Source organism: Momordica charantia (assembly GCF_013281855.1).
Source record: "Momordica charantia cultivar OHB3-1 chromosome 9 unlocalized genomic scaffold, Mcharantia_2.0 BLBB01000009.1, whole genome shotgun sequence".
NCBI classification, from domain to species: domain Eukaryota; kingdom Viridiplantae; phylum Streptophyta; class Magnoliopsida; order Cucurbitales; family Cucurbitaceae; genus Momordica; species Momordica charantia.
In genome coordinates, this window is record NW_028275167.1 from 2,423,890 (window position 1) to 2,441,582 (window position 17,693).

Consider the following 17,693-nt stretch of genomic DNA (forward strand, 5'->3'; position numbering starts at 1 on the left):
TCTAATATAATTGATAGTTAATCGAGAGTGCTTCTAATCTAATTAAAGTTTTTAGATTTTTTACTTGAAATCATAATGTTTTGGAGTAACACAAAAATATTTTTGAACACACTTGGAAATGTGAGTGAAAAAGTAATTTATAAAATGCTTATGATTCACGTGCTTGATGAGGAAGTACTTTAAAAATTGAAAATAAAAAAACAAAATTTTTATCAAAAACTCATGTCTAGATATATATATATTTTTCTTTATTATTTATATATATGTCACAAGTATATATATTGATTTTATGCGTTCAAAGATTAGGTTACATTAGGAAATAAGAAGATTCATGATATATTAAGTAATTAAAAACATCTCAACATGGGTGAAATATAATCAAATTTATGTGGATTTACAAAAAGGTAATATTCATTACTATAAACTTATGAATAGATCTGTCACGTCTTAATACATAATACTCACCTAATTTTGTAAATACATATAAATGAAATACTATAAAATCTTTATTTAAAAAGAAAACCTACAAATGTAAAAACAAAAATATTTGTTCAATTTAAGTATGACTCAATTAAGGTAGGCTACCCATGACCTCTTTAGGTCAAAGGTGTAAATCTCTTGTCCGACCGAGTTCAATAAGAGAAGGATCCATTAGTAAAATGACACCCAATTAAAACAGTAGTCTAACTTTTGTGGCCTTCCACTCATACTAAAGCAAAGCAAACCATAAAAAAATAAAATAAAATAAAACATAGGAAAAAGAATTACCAAATAAATGAAACAAAAGGAAAGAGAAAAAGAAAAAAAGATACAAATTAAAGTGCTCCCTCAACCTTCTCATCCTCCATTGAAATCTCCCTTTCAAGTTTTCCTTCATCTCCTCCACACAAAATCAAAACTCCAAAAACCTTCACTCCTCCATAAGAGCATGCTCAAAAATTCCTCCATGAAAATTTCCCACTAGAGCTTCTTCTTCTTCTTCTTCTTCTTCCCTCAAAAGGGTTTCTGTGTTTCTTCTCCATATCAAAATATAAGACCTCAAATTACACAAATGATGGCTGGAAACCCTAATTGGTGGGCCATATTTCCACCTTCTTCTTCTTCTTCTTCTTCTTCTCTTTTTCCCCCTCAGTTTCCTTCTAATTTCTCTGATCACCTTCACCCTCACTCATGGAGCCAACTCCTTTTGTAAGTGTGCAATTAATCAATTTTAATTTGCATGTTTTTTTCCTTCTCTTTCTTATAATTATTACCCTTTTTTCAGAGGTGATGAAGATAGGGTTATTAATAACCAAACCCAGATGGGTCATTATCAGCCAAAAAATTTGGAGAATTGGGAGGACCAAATATTGAATAATAACCATAATCAATCCCCTAATTTTGTTGATATTGTTAAGCAAGAAGTCTCCAACAACAGGGATCAGTCTCTAATTCTTCAGCCTGACTCTACTTTAACTTCTTCTTCTTCTCACTCCAACAAATTCCTAAACTTTACTTACAATAATTCCAACCCAGATCACAACATCAATCAATCTGCCTCACAACACTCCCCAGAGGTGAGAATTTTAATATTACTGCCAAAATTATATTTCCTCCCTTCTCTCCTTCTAACTCTCTCTCTCTGAATAGTCTAACCGGTCCGCCGCCTCCGGTGGAGCGTGTAAGAAGGCTAGGGTTCACCCGCCGTCTTCCAGCCAGCCACCTCTGAAGGTACACCCGACTAGTCTAAGCATAATCTAAGCATAGTTCCGTTGTTAATATATATTTAAAGGGTATCGCTTAAACATGTGGGAATAAACATTTTTGCATGAAAGTTTGCATCTTTTTGTTATGATTGTATTTTATGGTGATCCTAAGTTTGAATATGGCATAGCAGGTGAGGAAGGAGAAACTTGTGGATCGAATAACCGCTCTTCACCAAATTGTTTCCCCATTTGGAAAGGTAAAGTTTATTTTTGGTACTGTTTAACACTAAAAAACGAAAACGATTCGTAATTTAACTGATTAAGACATATATTTTTGCATTCAGTTAAACCCTCTAATTTGTTTTTTCAAACAATCAAAAGGATTGCAGGCTTTAAATGCAAGCTGGTTTTGATGCTTTTTTTTCTTTTTTTTTTTTGTATCCTTTTCTCTACCCTTTTGCAGACTGATACTGCCTCTGTGTTGTCAGAAGCTATTGGGTATATCAGATTTCTTCAGGGACAAATTGAGGTGATGCCAATTTTATATAATCACTTTTTTTTTTTTTACCATCATAAATTGTAGGCTCTGCAAAAGAAACCCCATTAACAATATAAGTGGAGACTGGAAAAAGCTTTGCAGTTAAAAAAAAAGTAACTGTAAAATCCCCATGCTTTTCTGAACATTCTTTTTTGAGGATCCTCAAGTCATGAATTTTATTTACTTTTTTGACCTGCAGGCTCTTAGTTACCCTTATCTGCGCAGCAGTGCTCCAAAAGATCTCAGAAACTCACAACAACCCGCTGTAAGTATACTAAATTTATACACATTTTCATAAATAGTATGAACAGGGTATATATACACATATATATTTGAAATTTCAAAAATTCAACTTCTGGGTTTTGATATTTGAGAGCTCAATTGAGAAGGGTTAGCTTTCTTTTTGTTGATTTGAATCATTTTTATGAACTTTTTTTCCGATATTAATTGAGATAAAATTCATACAGTTTGAATCATTATTGATCGAGAATGCAATTAAAGTCTCACATTGGTTAAATAAACAGAATATCACGAGTATATAGGATGGGACAATATCTCGATTGAGATTATTTTTAAAACAATAAAAAACAAAGTTGTGAGAGTGTACCGTTGTTCCTTACAGAAAAGAGATTTAGAAAGGGGGCAGTGGGGGACTCGGTCTAAAATATAAAGCATCTAATAGACTATAATATATTGAAATAAAGTTAGTGAAAAAGAACAAGGTTCTCAGCTTTATACACCTTTAATACTTATTAAAAAGTAAGCCAAAAAAAAGTTGTTGCTTGGGGCTGCCTAATTGTTTTAGAATCCCAAAAATAAAAAAGAAAATTAAAAACAAAGAAACAACAAAAGTTTTGAGAATGATGGAGATTTATTAACACTTTTTCTTCCCTCTTTTTCTTTTTGGCCAATCCAGCTTTTGAACGACTCGTGTCCCAGGAGAAAAGCCACCCTCAACCAGGTATTTTCCCTTGTAAAAAAAAAAAATCATTATAAATTAATCTACTCACTTTTGGGACCCTTTAAATTAAGGTCTTGATTGATAATCATTTTATTTTTTAAAATTATACTTATTTCTCATAGTATTTTTTATATGTTCTCTACCTTCCGTAGAATACATTTGAATCCTTGAACCAATATCGAAATAAACAAATTTTCAAAAACTATTTCTTTTTAATTTTCAAATTTTATTTTAGATCTTGAATTTTTCTTTTTTTAAAAAATAGATAATAAAACAATGGAGCACAAAATTGAAGTAGTGTTTCTAGGTTAACGAGGCTTAAATAATTATCAAACAAGACCTAAATATATATGTTTTAGTATCTAATATTTCAATGTTTTTTCAATTTAATCTCTGTAGTTTAAAAAGTCTTGATTTAGCATCTTGAATATTAAAATTTTAAGTTATATCATTGCATTAAAATTAGGTTATGAAAAGCTTATAATTTGTCCTCTAAAAAGTTAGGTAAAAATTTAATTTTTACTTTTCACTTAACTACTCTTTCAGATTTTTGTCCACTCATCAAAGTAGTGTATCAGGTAAACTTCATTATTAATTAATTTTAATAACACTCACTCACAAGAATGATATAATGAAAATTTTCTAAAACATTGAGAGACTAAAGCAAAATCTTTTTACCGATCTAAGTTTAACTTAGGAATAATTGACACCGTCTCTGACCAAGAAGTCATGAGTTCAAATTCTCCAGAAAAGAAAAAAACAATTTTTTTTTAAATAATGAAAGACTAATCGAAAAAAACACTAAAAAGTCCACTTAAACCGGTCTAAAACATAAAAAAAATGATCAACTTTAGCCAACATGATTAGCATAGTTTCTAAAAAGACTTTTTATTAAACAAAACCACACTGAAAAAAAAACCCAAACTTATTCTACGTAGTTTCTTGAGATATACTTCAGTGGAATCGAACTCACAATCTTTTGGTTAGAAATATATGTCAATTAGCTCTGTTCACTTTGGTTGATATATTTTTATGATGCATATATAAACCCTTTATATATCTCCACTAATTTTATTGTATAAGAATGAGTATTATTGTCAACTTTTAGTACAGTTGAACTAGTTAATACATATAAAGATCAAACAATCGAATTCTCATCTTCATATAAAAAAAATAATATTATTTTGATGCGAAAAATGACAAAATTAGGGAGAGGAAATGATGAACCAAGAGAAGCCATTGAAGCCATTGAAGGACCTGAGGAGCAGAGGGTTATGTTTGGTACCAGTTTCATGCACACAGCTTGTTGGAGGAGACAACAATGGAGCTGCCTACTGGGCTCCTGCCTACAGCACTGGCTTTTGAAATATTCTAATAATTTCCAAACCAAGAAGAAGGCAGCCATTGAAGACCCCATCAAAAGCTTGCCAAATTAATGCCATTATTAATTATGATTAGCATATATAACATCATGACCAGTCACCCCTAAGTGCAAAACCCTCCATGGCTGTGACTGCTCAAGATGCTATATAATAATATATATACCATCTTATTCATGTAAGGTTTTAAATTAATCATAATCTTATATTATTGCAGCCTCTTTTTTGTTTTCTTTTGTTTAATAAACATTGTCATTAGGGCTTAATTAATTAATTTTCTCTTTTGAGCTGTAACCCACCAGATGTATAGGGCAAAGTTTCAAAATAACACAAAGTTATATTGTGTGGACAAAAGATATATGATTCACTCTTATCTTATCTATGCTTCATTTCTAAATTGCTAAATATATATATATTTCCCTTTTGGGCTTTTGTTTGTTAATTGGGTTTAATTAAGTATATTCTCCCTATTAGTTATATGTTAATAACTTCAAGTAGTTGACATTTTATTTCTAGTTTTTTATGTGTAAAATAAAGTGGTGTTTTGTTGGTTATAAATGTTTTTTTCGTTTATACAATTTTTAAACAAATTGATATCTTTAAACAAAGTTAAAAGAAGGAAAAAAAAACTAGATTTTTTCAAAGTCCCAATATAATATTTTTAGTTTTTTTTAAGAAAATTATTTATTAATTTTTTTTACAACATGTTGGGGGGATTCGAACTCATAACCTCTGAGTTGGAATTATATGGAAATTGTTGTTTATTTTGTTTTAATATGTTTTTAAAACCATGTCAAAAATCTTTAAAAATTTGTACGTACATTTTATAATTATTATTTACAACTTTTATTCATTCTCTCTTTTCTCAAGGAAGATATATGTCAATTACGCCGACTTATACTCCTTTAGTTAATAAGACTAATTATGACTTTTTAATTAATTGTGTTACATTTTTATTATTATTTTATTTCTATCTACTAATACTTTTTTATACAACTTTTATTAGATGATGTCATTATTACAAATTTATATTTAATTTTTTAATGTTAATTTTTCGTATTATTTAATATCAATAAATTTTTGAAAATAAATTTATTATTTTAAAATAGTAGAACAATAAAATTTAATAATATTTTATTAATGGTGTGGTTGGTCTAATAAAAAACTCTTTTTAGTTGGTGCAATTTTATTATAATTATTAATTATTTATTAGTATTAAATAAATTGTTATAATAAAAAAATATTATTATTTTAATTAAAAAAGTATTAGCATAATAATATATTTATAATTATCTAGAATAAGAAATAGGTATACTCAATCTTATATATTTGAGTCTTATTTCGAATATTTATTAAACAACATAAAAAAAATTTATGATTTTGATGTCATTGTGATTTCGATTGATTTTGATTTCATTTCGATTTTTTATTATTCTGATTTCTTAATGTTCTTATTTCAAATTGATTTAGCTCTCATTTCATTTCGATTCCTTATCAATCTGATTTTTTATAAGTAAATAGGTATTTCATAGGCCCGACCTGATCGACAAACAATAATAATATATGGAAATACACAAAGAAATTTGTCAAAAATATGCCTAATGTGGAATGGGGTTCTGATAAAAAAACTCTTTTAATTGCCTAATTTTATTTTAATTATTTATTATTTGATAATATTAAATAAATTGCTATAATAGCAAAAATGATAAAATAAAATAAATTTTATTATTATTTTAATTAAAAAAGCTATTAGCACAATATATATTTGTAATTATCCATAATAAGAAATATGTACATGAATAATGGTTATACATTTGAGTCTTATTCAGATTTTTTAGTAAATAATTTTAAAGGGTTTTTTATTTTGATTTCAGAATATCATTATCATTTTAATTGATTAATTTTCATTTCGATTTTTTGATGTTGTGATGTTCTTATAAGTAAATTGGGCTACTCATTGTTTTGTGGGTCTGATCTGGTTCGAAACAGTAACAAAAAATAAAATATATAAATGTACTAATAAATTTGAATGGGGTTGATTCACTCTAATATCATATTAAAATGTTAAAATGTTGGGGAGGATTGCCAAAAATATCTCACTGCCTTATGTTAAAAAACTATGATACCGAGGAGATTTTAAAACAACTTATTAGATAATTTATAATAACTAACCAATCTAAAATAATATTGAACAAAATATTTTAAATAAAACAAAATTATGTAATTTCTATTTAAAAATAAAAAAAAATAATAGTAATTTGATCGGTGGATTGGTTCACCCGTTCACGAAACTTTTGCGATATTTATCATTTTTCAAGGAATTCTGCGTCCATAGAAACGTCGCTTTACCACACCCAATTCATTGTTTCGCTGTTCCACAAAATTGAATAATCTTTGATTCTCTGTTGGCCATGGCGAATCAGTGGAACCACACTGCTCTTCTCGTCATTGACATGCAGGTTTTCCTATTTTCTACTAATTTTTCTTTCCCTTCCTTCCTGCTCACGATCAATTTCTTCTCCTTATTTCAGAGAGATTTCTTTGACGAACGGTCTGTCATAGCTATACCAGGAGCCTATGCTATAGTTCCGAGCGTGGTAGATGCAGTCGAAATTGCTAGGAAGCGGAGAATGCTCATTGTTTGGGTCAGTTTCTTCCTCTATTTTCGGTTCTTTTCTCCTTGGAATTATTCCCGCTGTCAAAATCCCCGAAGAGTAGTCTCTGATCGTTTTTACTTCACAGAATGAATTAGGTTTTCTAAATTGTGAAACATTAGGGTTACAGATTAGTCTGATATGTATAACAAAATGAACCCAGGTGCCCTGTTTTAAGTGTTTGGTAGCTGAGAAAATGTCTGAATGAAAACTATTGGAAAGAAAGATAACCTCTTTTGTGTTTCTGTTCCTTTGTTTATCTGATTGCTGCGCATGTTAATTATGCTTATTTCAAGCTGCAGCATCCATAAATTTATTTCATTGACTTTGTTAGTTAACTCTTCCAACTCTTGAATTCAACTGATTGCTATTCAATTAGCCTAATTGAAGAATAATGGGGGTGATTTTTTTCTTTATCATAGGTTGTACGGGAGCACGACCCTGAAGGACGAGATGTCGAACGCTTTCGTCGCCATTTCTATGGCAGTGGGAAGCAGAATCCGGTTGCGAAGGGAAGCAGAGGGGCAGAGTTAGTAGATGGCCTTGAAATCAAAGAAGGAGAATACAAGTTGGTTAAAACCAGGTTCAGTGCCTTCTTTAACACAAACTTGCATTCACTTCTGCAGAGGGAGGGTATTAACAATCTGGTTGTCGCGGGTAAGTTTCGACATATACATATCTGACGTTACCATATTTCGAATATGAATTTGTAGAGTGGAATGTTAATGAATGGTTGATGCATATTATAGGTGTTCAAACCCCGAACTGTATTAGGCAGACTGTTTTTGATGCTGTAGCGTTGGATTACCATTCTATCACCCTTCTTCATGATGCAACAGCAGCCGCTACGCCTAAAACTCATCATGGTATGTCATCTAAATCCTTTCCCTTTCTAAGAACAATACATAGATGGCTATGATTTTGCTACTGGTGAAGAACATTGCTGACAAAGTTTGGGAGATGAAATCAAATGAATGATGAGGGAATTTCTGAATTTTTTTTTCTGTATCAGACAATATTGCTGACATGGAAAATGTGGGAGTTGTGGCCAAACGAGTCGACCAATGGGGCGAGTCTGATGATTGAACCATCTAACATTGGAAATGAAGTTACCATTCCTATGTAGATCTTGGTGTTGCTGGTAATTGATATTTTGTTGTGCTGATGTGTAGTTGAGTTGGAGTTTTTTCTTTTTTAGTATTACAGTATCGAGATTTCATTGCCAAGATTTTGGCTACCTGTCCGTGTGGGAATCTCAAGTCCTCTTTGAGCCGGAAATCTTTCCTAGCCTCATCTTGTTATCCCTTACTCGTTTTTGGGTTGGGTTTCTGGGCACCTTTTCTCTCTCCTTACCCGTGCTGTTCATTTCGAATTTTGTTTTGCTTTGCTGAAAAGAGATACCTCCCTTTGTGTTGATCTGATGACCTTCACTCTTTTTGTACCAAGCCAAATTCTTCTTGAATAATGACTATCTTCTTTTCAGGAACTTCATAGTACACTGCAATAAATCACTGTTGGATCTCAACCCGCTCAATATTACACGTCCATCTTTTCTTATTAGTATTTTGATATCTCGATACGTTGATATCGAAATTATCTTAACAACCCCATCTTCTATTGCTCTTTTTCCTAGGAAATTTGGTTTTCTTTCTCTGCAATCTGCATGATGAAAGACAGCCACATCCTTTCATTGTATACAAGGGTCTTCTACTGTTGCTTAGAAACGAAAAAGAAGCCTTACACAAATCAGACTCTCCAAAACAGAGAGCCAATGGTGGTTGGAAGAAGTTGTGATCATGGTAAATTATTAAGTGAAATTTCATATTTATTCTTAGCCATCATGTGTGTTACTTTCCCCCTACAAAATTTTCAAGAAAGTGTGAGATGATAATGAATTATTGATAACTTAGTGAAGTTACATTGATTTAATGTTTTTATTTAGATTTCAACCTCTCAGTTATCTTGTGTGCCAAAATAAACAAAGAAAAAAGAAAATGTTAGTTTGATTGATTTTTTACTTTAAAGAGTTTTAGTTCTTTATGGGGCAGGAGGATCCGGTTGTCTCCACCCCATTTAATTTCCCGTCCTTGAAACTTTTTTCATGAATTATGTCGTGAAATTACGTTGCGAGATCCGGTTTAATTCATGAAATTATTTTTCATTTATTATTTTATTTTTTTAAATAATTTATTGATTATATAATTTTTTTAAAATAAATTTTTAATACAAAAGGTTTAATTCTCAATAATAAATCTCCATTTACATGGTTAATTCATCATATATACGTGTGTATATACACGTATATATATAATGGAGTGGAGACTATTTCCCTCCTCGTCCTGTTTAGGCGGGTCCTCGTGGAGAAAATGGACATCCTTAATAGTTGGGTCAGTTCATGGAAATTTAAATTGTTTATTAGATGCACGTGGATTTTAATAATATTTTCGTCATCACATTTTTATGTCCAAATTAAAAAGTGTAGTTCATGTTGATAGTACTTGTACAAGTTAATACAAGATTTATTTTATAATACAATTTTGTAATATATAATATTAATAAATAGCATAATAATTGATATATTGAACCATAATATTAGAAACTTATGTCAAAAGATTATATATATATATATATTTTTTTTTGGTTTCTGAATGATTTGAAAAATAAAATATCTAGATGAAAAATGTTTTTGGAAAACTTACAAAATTTTAAAAACTAACAAATTTTATTTAAAACAAATTTGTTACCAATGTAATATTATTAAAAAGTATGCATATATAAAATAAAAAAGAAAATCTGATACTAAACACTTCGAATCTTATTATAAGATTTGTGGATGGTCGTGTATTCACCTGCACTGAAAAAAATTAGTTTATTATTTTCTATTATCAATTACAAAAAGACAATAAACTATTATTTCTTTTCCATTTCAACATACATTCCCTTGAAACGATAGAGAATATGAAAACAATAATACATTTTTAATCATTAAAACCTTGTCCTAACAATAAAATTTTCAAAATTTTAATCATATAATATACAACATATTTAACTTCACTTAAAAAAAAATCCAAACGTTTCATATCATATTAAAAAGAAAAATCTATTTTCCTTTCAACTAAACTTTCAAAATTTCTATTGAACAAGTGGGATATTGCGTTAGGTACTACATCTTCCAATCCTACAATTGAAAAATCAAATTGTGACAAATTATCCAAGGGTTAAAAAAAAAAGTAGATATTATTAATTTCACACCAGACCAAAATAAATAAATAACTAAAGAGGAGGAATAAATACCCAAAAAAAGTTCCATTAAAATTTTTGTTTCAAAACTGTCAAAATTGTGTGTAATTAAATTTTTAACAATAAAAATATCTAATTAATTCCTAAATTGATCTTTATATTTTAAAAAATGTCTAATAGATGTATGAACTTTAATTTTGTAACAAATAAGACTCTAAAGTTTGAATCTATCGGATACTTTTTAAAATTCAATAATTTATTATATATAAAATTTAAAGACCTATTAAAAACAATTTGAAAGTTCGAGACTTAACATTAAAATACACAGATCTGTCATATACGACTTAAAAAATTTAGTGACCAATCTTATAATTTAACAAAAAGAAGAAAGAAAGAAGAACGTTCGAGTCCCGTGACAACTTCCATGCTACTACGAGTCAGTAATACTAAATGATTTAAGAAACAGTTTATAAGATGGTGAAGGGAAACAAATCATGTGATTTATTCAACATCACTTTTATAGTGTATCTACGAATATTTGGTACTGATTATTATTATTTAAAAAATGAAATTAAAAAAAAAAGTTTTCCAGCTGTGAAGGAAGGTTGATAGATTAGTCGCTGTTAATGGGTCAAATCACCCATGCGGAGTGGGCTCACGAGTGGTCAAAATAGTCCAACAAATATGTGGGCCCAGTGGGCCGCCGGTCCATCGAAACAGGCCATATTTTAAGTCAAACCAAAGTTTGACCAAATTATTTCTGAAAACGACGTCGAATTTTAGATCTATGTCGGGAGGCGGACGCGCAACGCAACCTCTCCCCCGTCCGGCCCGTGCCACAGAGGCTCTACAAATTATTAATTTATTTCTTTAAGATAATTCAACAATGTTATTTATTATTACATTAAAAGCTTTCTTTTCTAATTTAAAATAGGTAATTTTCCTTTAACCCAACAAGAGAATGTCAATTTTTATCGCTTTTTATACCTTTAAATAAACCATGAATTTGGTCACTTTGGCCTTTAATTTTCAAAACATACACTTTAGTCGCAATTTTGAGAAATAAATTTTAAAAGTAACATAATTATTAGTTTTCAAACCATCAATCTAAGTTTTTTCCTAGAAACTACTGGTTATGTTAGCGAAGGGATCTTTAAGTCTATTTCTCAAAATTTAATCAATACACCTCCTTAAAATTTAAAATTTAAAGTGACATAATTGTAAAATTCAATGACCATCTTGAAAAAAGAGTCCAAATTTTAACATATGCGATTACTTAAATATTGACATAACATGTTATGTTGACATGAAATGACGTGGCCGTATAAAAGAAATAAACTAGCTAGATAAAATAAGAAGAGTCGAACGAGCCAAAAAAAATACAATAGTGTGGATAAACCTAATAAATTGTAAATAATTTTTTTGCCATCGTCTCTTAACTGTTTTTATCAAACTAGTTTATTCATTTGTGTTACGTCATGTCTCTAAATCCTTATTAAAATTAAAATCCGATCAAATAGATACAATAATCATGTACTAACTTCACAATTTAACCTTAGACAAAAACCCTATCACCAAAAGCTTTTTCCAAAAATACCTTTAAAGAGAATACGAAAAAATCCAAGCAAGAAAGAGCCACAGAAAGGGGAAGGATGAACAGAAGAATTAAATTATTCAATAATGATTTGAATTGAAAATGACCGAAAAAAAAGGAGAAAAAGAAAAAGGAAGATTCAAAGCATCATCTATAGAGGTTTGTTATAAATTGAAAAAGAAAAAAGAAAAAAGAAAAAAGAAGAAAAAAAAGTGAAGTGTGGCCGTGTGTCTTCTAATTCTATAACCTCTCTTTTTTACTTTAAGATTCGGATAATCTTTGTTAAATATTTTGTGGCCTACCCTTGAGATGACCTATCAAAACTAATAATTCTAATTATAAAATCATTCATTAATTCATGTTCATTTTTCTGTTCTACTATCTTCCTTTTTGTTTTAGTTTATTTCAAATAAAATAACAAAATATTTGCATCTTTTTTTTATGAAAGATTGTGTCTTTTGAATGAAAACATTTGTGTAATGTCTTTCATGAATAGTAATGCTTTTTTTCTTTTGTCTTAAAATTTGGCTTCTTTTCATAGCGAGAATTTAATTTAGAATCGTTGATTTGCATTTTCATGTTATTGACGGGTTCGTTGTATCTTTAGTGCAAGATCCTTGATCCACATTTTTTTGTTTCCTAAGACATCACAATCTCAACCACGTTTTTTTTTCCTTTTTCACAATTTGAGAATGAAAATATTATCATTAGCGTTCAAGAGAAATTTATATATGAATAATGTTTAGACAACTATATTTGTTTCATGAGATTGATTTCATAAGTTTGTCCATGATTTTAAATCTTAATTTGGTTTTCAAATTTTCATGTTTATTATCTCTGTTATAGTTCTTAAGTTTTCAAATTGTTTTGTTTTAGATCACCTAAACTTTTCATAATAAATAACTTAAATCATTTTAGTTAACTTTTTAAAATCATTTAACAGAAAAACCTAACATTGAGATCTGTATTTTGAAGCCTGTGTGAGCTTTGTAACAGTCAAATAATTTTCTACTTTACTAAAACTATTTAAAATATATAGGAAAAAAAAACAGAGAAAATTTTCACTTTTTTTTTTTTTTTTTGAATAATCTCTCCCTCAAATCACAATAAATATGATTAACATTTAAAGATCCCATACTTAGACAGACCATAAAGAAACAAAACTTCCATTTGTTTGGCATTCAATCTTGAAAACAAACTTGTACTGTCTTCTCTCTTTCATCAACCATTTTCTTTATGTATTCTTTATGTAATTTATGAACTTTGTTTCCACTCTCTTTGAATTCTAGCCATGAAAAATTATATAAATACTAGAAAATGAATTTTTTTTATTGTTAGATTTCTTAAATTGGGGGTGGGGGGAGGGGCTGATTTTGTTTAAAAAAAAATCTTTATCAATATTTCTAATCAAAGTCGATTCAAGAATTTTCCATTCATATATAGTAAAGTTTTACTCTTGATAGTGATATAATAATTTTTTGCTAAAATTAAGGAGCGATGAAAATTAAAATTAACCCGAAACCTAACTAATGGAAAAGAAAGCGAAACACAATCATGATTGAAAATATTTAATTGGGTGACGTAATTGAAAATATTTACTTGTACTCTATCCATCCCCTATTTCCTTCCTTCACTCAACATGATTGAAATTTGAACCAAGTCCAAAAGGGTGTAAAAGAATGTTTTAATTAACAAAAAAAAAAAAAGAAAACAAAATTGGAAAAAAGAGAGATTAAAAGCAATAATAGATTGGAATTTATGCTTATATTTGGGGGGATGTTGAGTGGGTGAAAAGGAAATGAAAAAGCAACTTCTAGATATGGACATTTAGACCAAACCAAGTACAGAACACTCACAACATGTAAATATAAACCATCTCTCACATATTTATATATTTATATAATAAATTTAAATATTTAAATATTTAAATATTTAAATATAGAGAGAGTTGTTGAGTTATGGACAAGTGCACATCATAGGCAGTGAAATAGCTCATTTGAAAAGTTAAATGGTAACTTGTAAACTCAAAAATGTTCCCATTTCCCAAGAAAAAATTCACCCCTTGTTTCTTTGCCCCCCACCACAAGAAACCTCTTATATTCTTACTCTTACTTGATAGGGTTATTTTACTTTTTAGCTTTAGGTTATTTTTTCATCTCACTATTCTCAAAAGGTTTATTTTAGTTCATGTTTTTTAATTTGTCTATTTTAGTGTGTATTTGTTCTCTCAAATGTCTATTTTTGTCTCTATACTTTTAAATGTGACTAATTTAGTCTTTATTTGTACAATTTCAACAAAAAAATTATACGTAATGGAAACACTTTAATCCAAATATATGGTTACGTTTTAAAAAATTTAGCGAGTAAAGTGTTATGTTGTTAAAATTATGGTTGAAAGAAATGAGATGAAAATGATATAATAAAGAGATCAATATGACAACTTTTGTTAAAGTAGAATAATCAAAATGGATGTTTTGAGAATACAAATAGTAAAATGAACAAAAGTCAAAACTACAACGATCATATAAAATAAACCAAAGCTGAAAGTACATGGATCAAAATAACCTTTATTTTTCTCTTTTAGTTTAGCGAGTCAAGTGTTATGCTGTTAAAATTATGGTGGAAAGAAATGAGATGAAAATGATATAATAAAGGGATCAATATGACAACTTTTGTAAGAGTACCATGATCAAAATGGACATTTTAAAAACACTGATAGTAAAATGAACAAAAGTTAAAACTACAAGGACCATATAAAATAATCAAAGTTGAAAGTATAGATACCAAAATGGTATTTAAATCTTAAATATATTATGACGTATTTGGGAGTGATTTTTGCATAATTAGAATTATTTTTTCCATTTTCTAAAGCCACTTATATATATTGCCAAAAGATTAGAGCATGTTTAGATTTTCTAAAACCACCTATCATTACCAAAAGATTATGACATGTTTAGAAGTGATTTTGATTTTTTTTTTAAACGATTGGTCATATTTTCTAAAATAAGGTGTATATTTTTGTCAATTATTAGGACATGTTTATAAGTGTTTTAGCATTGTCATTACTAAAATCGATCACTTCCATTTAAAATTATAATATTTTACAATGATCAAAATGAACGTTTTAAGAATACATATAATAAAATGAACAAAAATTAAAATATATAAAATAAGCAAAAGTTGAAATTACGGGGATGAAAATGATATTTCAATCTTAAATATATTATGTCATATTTGAGAGTGATTTTGGCAAAATTAGAATCACTTTTTCCATTTTCTAAAACCACTTGTATATATATATTGCCAAAAGATTAGAGCATGTTTAGAAGTGATTCTGATCCTATTTTCTAAAACCACTTGTATATCATTGTCAAAAGATTAGGACATGTTTAGAAGTGATTTTGGTTTTTTTTTTTTTTGGAAACGATTGGTCATATCTTTGTCAATTATTAAAACATTGTTATAGGAAGAAAATAGAGGTTAGACTAAACAATCGAAAAGAGGAAAGAGAGTCGAAGAAAGAGCGGACCTGAAGAGAGGTAAGTGGGTCGGGGCCCAGCGGCCCGGGCCAGCCATAGGTGAGCCAGGGTTGGCGCCGTGCAGTGCTCGGTGCCAAGGGGTTCTTGGCCCAGTGGTCGAGAACCTCTCTGATGAACCTCGACCCCTGTGCAAGCCCAGTCCGAATCGACTTGGTCTCGGTCCTATACTTTATACTCAACTACTCCGATTCTGACTTAAGCATCGGAGCCTGTGTGGCAAGAGCCACACCGGTCTTTAGTGCTTTTATACTTTGCAGGTCTCGTCGATCTCTTTTATTATTGAAGATTGGTACGAATTTGGCGAAATCTCAGGTGACCAAGTGTTTTTAACATTGTTATTACTAAAATCGATCACTTCCATGTAAAATCATAATGTTTTACAATGATATATGAGTGATGTTAGAAAATGCCCAACAAACTTTCATTGTTTTGCTTTGTTATTGTTGATTAATTGTTATACTATATTGAACATAAAATTTAGGTGATCTCTATTCTTTTTTTAATTGGATACCATGTTAGACATTAGTCTAGAATATAGTACAAGTTAAACAATGTTATACAATATTTCTATCAAATAATAATGTAATATGAATATCTAATGACAATGACCACACACACGCACAAATAGTTGATGCCAGAGTCTTTCTTTAACATTTATTTTACTTTTTCTTTATTCGTGAGTAATAAACAATATTTATTTCAGGATTTTTTTTGTTGGATTTAAATAAATATTGTGAATTTATTCGTTTATACTTTTTTTTTCTTTTAGAAATATCATTAGACATCAATAATGTATTGAGATATCTATCATTTTCATAAATTTGAGAAGTAGCTATCCGTATTAAACTCAAATTCTCTCTACCGTACCCACAAATTCATAACTAAACATCTATATTAATTTTTTAAAAAAAAGCTAGGTAAAATTTAAAAAAAAAAAAATCACATTTACTTCGCTTAATCATAAACTTAAAAAATTGACTTAATTTTAACTTAACCTTAAACTTTTAATTTCATCCATTTATATTTATTCGAAACTAAATTTAAAACTTTTCTCTAAATTGTAAATTATAAAAAATTCAACGACTAAGCACACAAATCATCAAAACCTAATCACTAGAAGTATTTAAATTTATTCAACAGTAAGTCTTTATTTTTTCTTATTAAGAAAAGTCTTTTTCAATATTTTTTATTCTTATTGGATCATTTGTATTTATATGTATTAGGATCCCGATTCATAGATCTCTCGATTCGATAAATCAAAATAAGAGACTTCAAGACGAGCAAATAATCGATGCTCAAACTTAAGAAAAGTAAAATGTCCAAATCCAACCAAATAAAAGCATTCAACACAATTAAGAAAATTGCGATCTATAAAAATAGTCTTAACTAGGAGGTAATTTAAACATAACTAATGGAGAATAGTAGTAACCTTCTTTACTCTCGAGATTTGAATGAACGAAATTGAAAGTTCAAGATTAAAACGGTTGAGTAAAAATGGGAGTTTCCCCATAGAAAAACAAAACCAAAATTGATCGAACAGCATGGGATGGGATCAGAAAGTCAAGATTCACTTATGATTCATCCATTCATAGCATCTGTCTAAGGACACTGAAGAAATATTTTTTTTATTCTTTTCTTTTCTTTTTTATTCTATTTTTTAAAAAATTAATATTCTTTTTCAACAGTGGCCCGTGATTGCAATGCAAGAAAGGGCACGCAAAAATGGACACGGTGGACCATTGTAATTATTGTAAAGCCTACCGCACTATATCCCCTCATGCCCCCGTTATTATCCTCCATTTTCCCCTCTTTTTTATTTCAACCTCAACCCCTCCTTTTTATTACTTTTAAATTTTTAATTTACTACATGCTAATATAGTTTCTAGCTTAATTCATTCTTAAGAATAGTATTTACCGTTTGATGGATAAAATAAAGATTTTTGTTGACCACGAATACAAATTTTACACTTACCTTTTCTTTTCCTTGCAAGGAAAGATAAAATTTCTCACCTTTGTCGTTGACTATATTATTTTTTAGGGAGAAATCCGAACAGGGAACGTGTGAAGTCTTGGAGGATGATAATTGGAAGGCGGACTGCATAC

General features: G+C 29.2%; 2 protein-coding genes across 3 annotated transcripts; both read left to right on the forward strand.

Annotated features, from left to right (window-relative positions):
* The first annotated feature begins 804 nt into the window (after positions 1-804).
* Positions 805-4,952, forward strand: LOC111015393 (transcription factor bHLH133). The gene is made up of 8 exons (XM_088116832.1): positions 805-1,188; positions 1,265-1,556; positions 1,630-1,710; positions 1,877-1,942; positions 2,149-2,214; positions 2,423-2,488; positions 3,140-3,184; positions 4,394-4,952. Exons 1-8 carry the CDS (start codon positions 1,052-1,054, stop codon positions 4,547-4,549), a joined length of 909 nt encoding a protein of 302 aa, XP_087972958.1. The 5' UTR covers positions 805-1,051; the 3' UTR covers positions 4,550-4,952.
* Positions 4,953-6,861: 1,909 nt separating this feature from the next.
* LOC111021389 (Isochorismatase family protein) lies at positions 6,862-9,158 on the forward strand. Of its 2 annotated transcripts, XR_002602834.2 has the most exons (6): positions 6,862-7,022; positions 7,095-7,208; positions 7,640-7,874; positions 7,967-8,083; positions 8,230-8,358; positions 8,851-9,158. XR_002602834.2 is itself a non-coding variant. In XM_022298346.2 (5 exons), the coding sequence occupies exons 1-5, from the start codon at positions 6,975-6,977 to the stop codon at positions 8,301-8,303; spliced, it is 588 nt and encodes a 195-aa protein (XP_022154038.1). In that variant the 5' UTR covers positions 6,862-6,974; the 3' UTR covers positions 8,304-9,158. The 2 variants fall into 2 exon arrangements, 1 of the variants encoding a protein (XP_022154038.1); XM_022298346.2 differs by having other exon boundaries at positions 8,230-9,158.
* Positions 9,159-17,693: the final 8,535 nt, after the last annotated feature.

What these genes read in the sequence shown, in the direction of transcription:
- LOC111015393 (XM_088116832.1), top strand. Translation starts at nt 1,052, where the DNA reads ATGATGGCTGGAAACCCTAATTGGTGGGCCATATTTCCACCTTCTTCT. An exon ending in TCATGGAGCCAACTCCTTTT is followed by an intron (nt 1,189 to 1,264) that starts GTAAGTGTGCAA and finishes CCCTTTTTTCAG; the next exon opens with AGGTGATGAAGATAGGGTTA. An exon ending in TTGTTTCCCCATTTGGAAAG is followed by an intron (nt 1,943 to 2,148) that starts GTAAAGTTTATT and finishes ACCCTTTTGCAG; the next exon opens with ACTGATACTGCCTCTGTGTT.
- LOC111021389 (XM_022298346.2), top strand. Translation starts at nt 6,975, where the DNA reads ATGGCGAATCAGTGGAACCACACTGCTCTTCTCGTCATTGACATGCAG. An exon ending in GGAGAATGCTCATTGTTTGG is followed by an intron (nt 7,209 to 7,639) that starts GTCAGTTTCTTC and finishes TCTTTATCATAG; the next exon opens with GTTGTACGGGAGCACGACCC. An exon ending in TACGCCTAAAACTCATCATG is followed by an intron (nt 8,084 to 8,229) that starts GTATGTCATCTA and finishes TTTCTGTATCAG; the next exon opens with ACAATATTGCTGACATGGAA.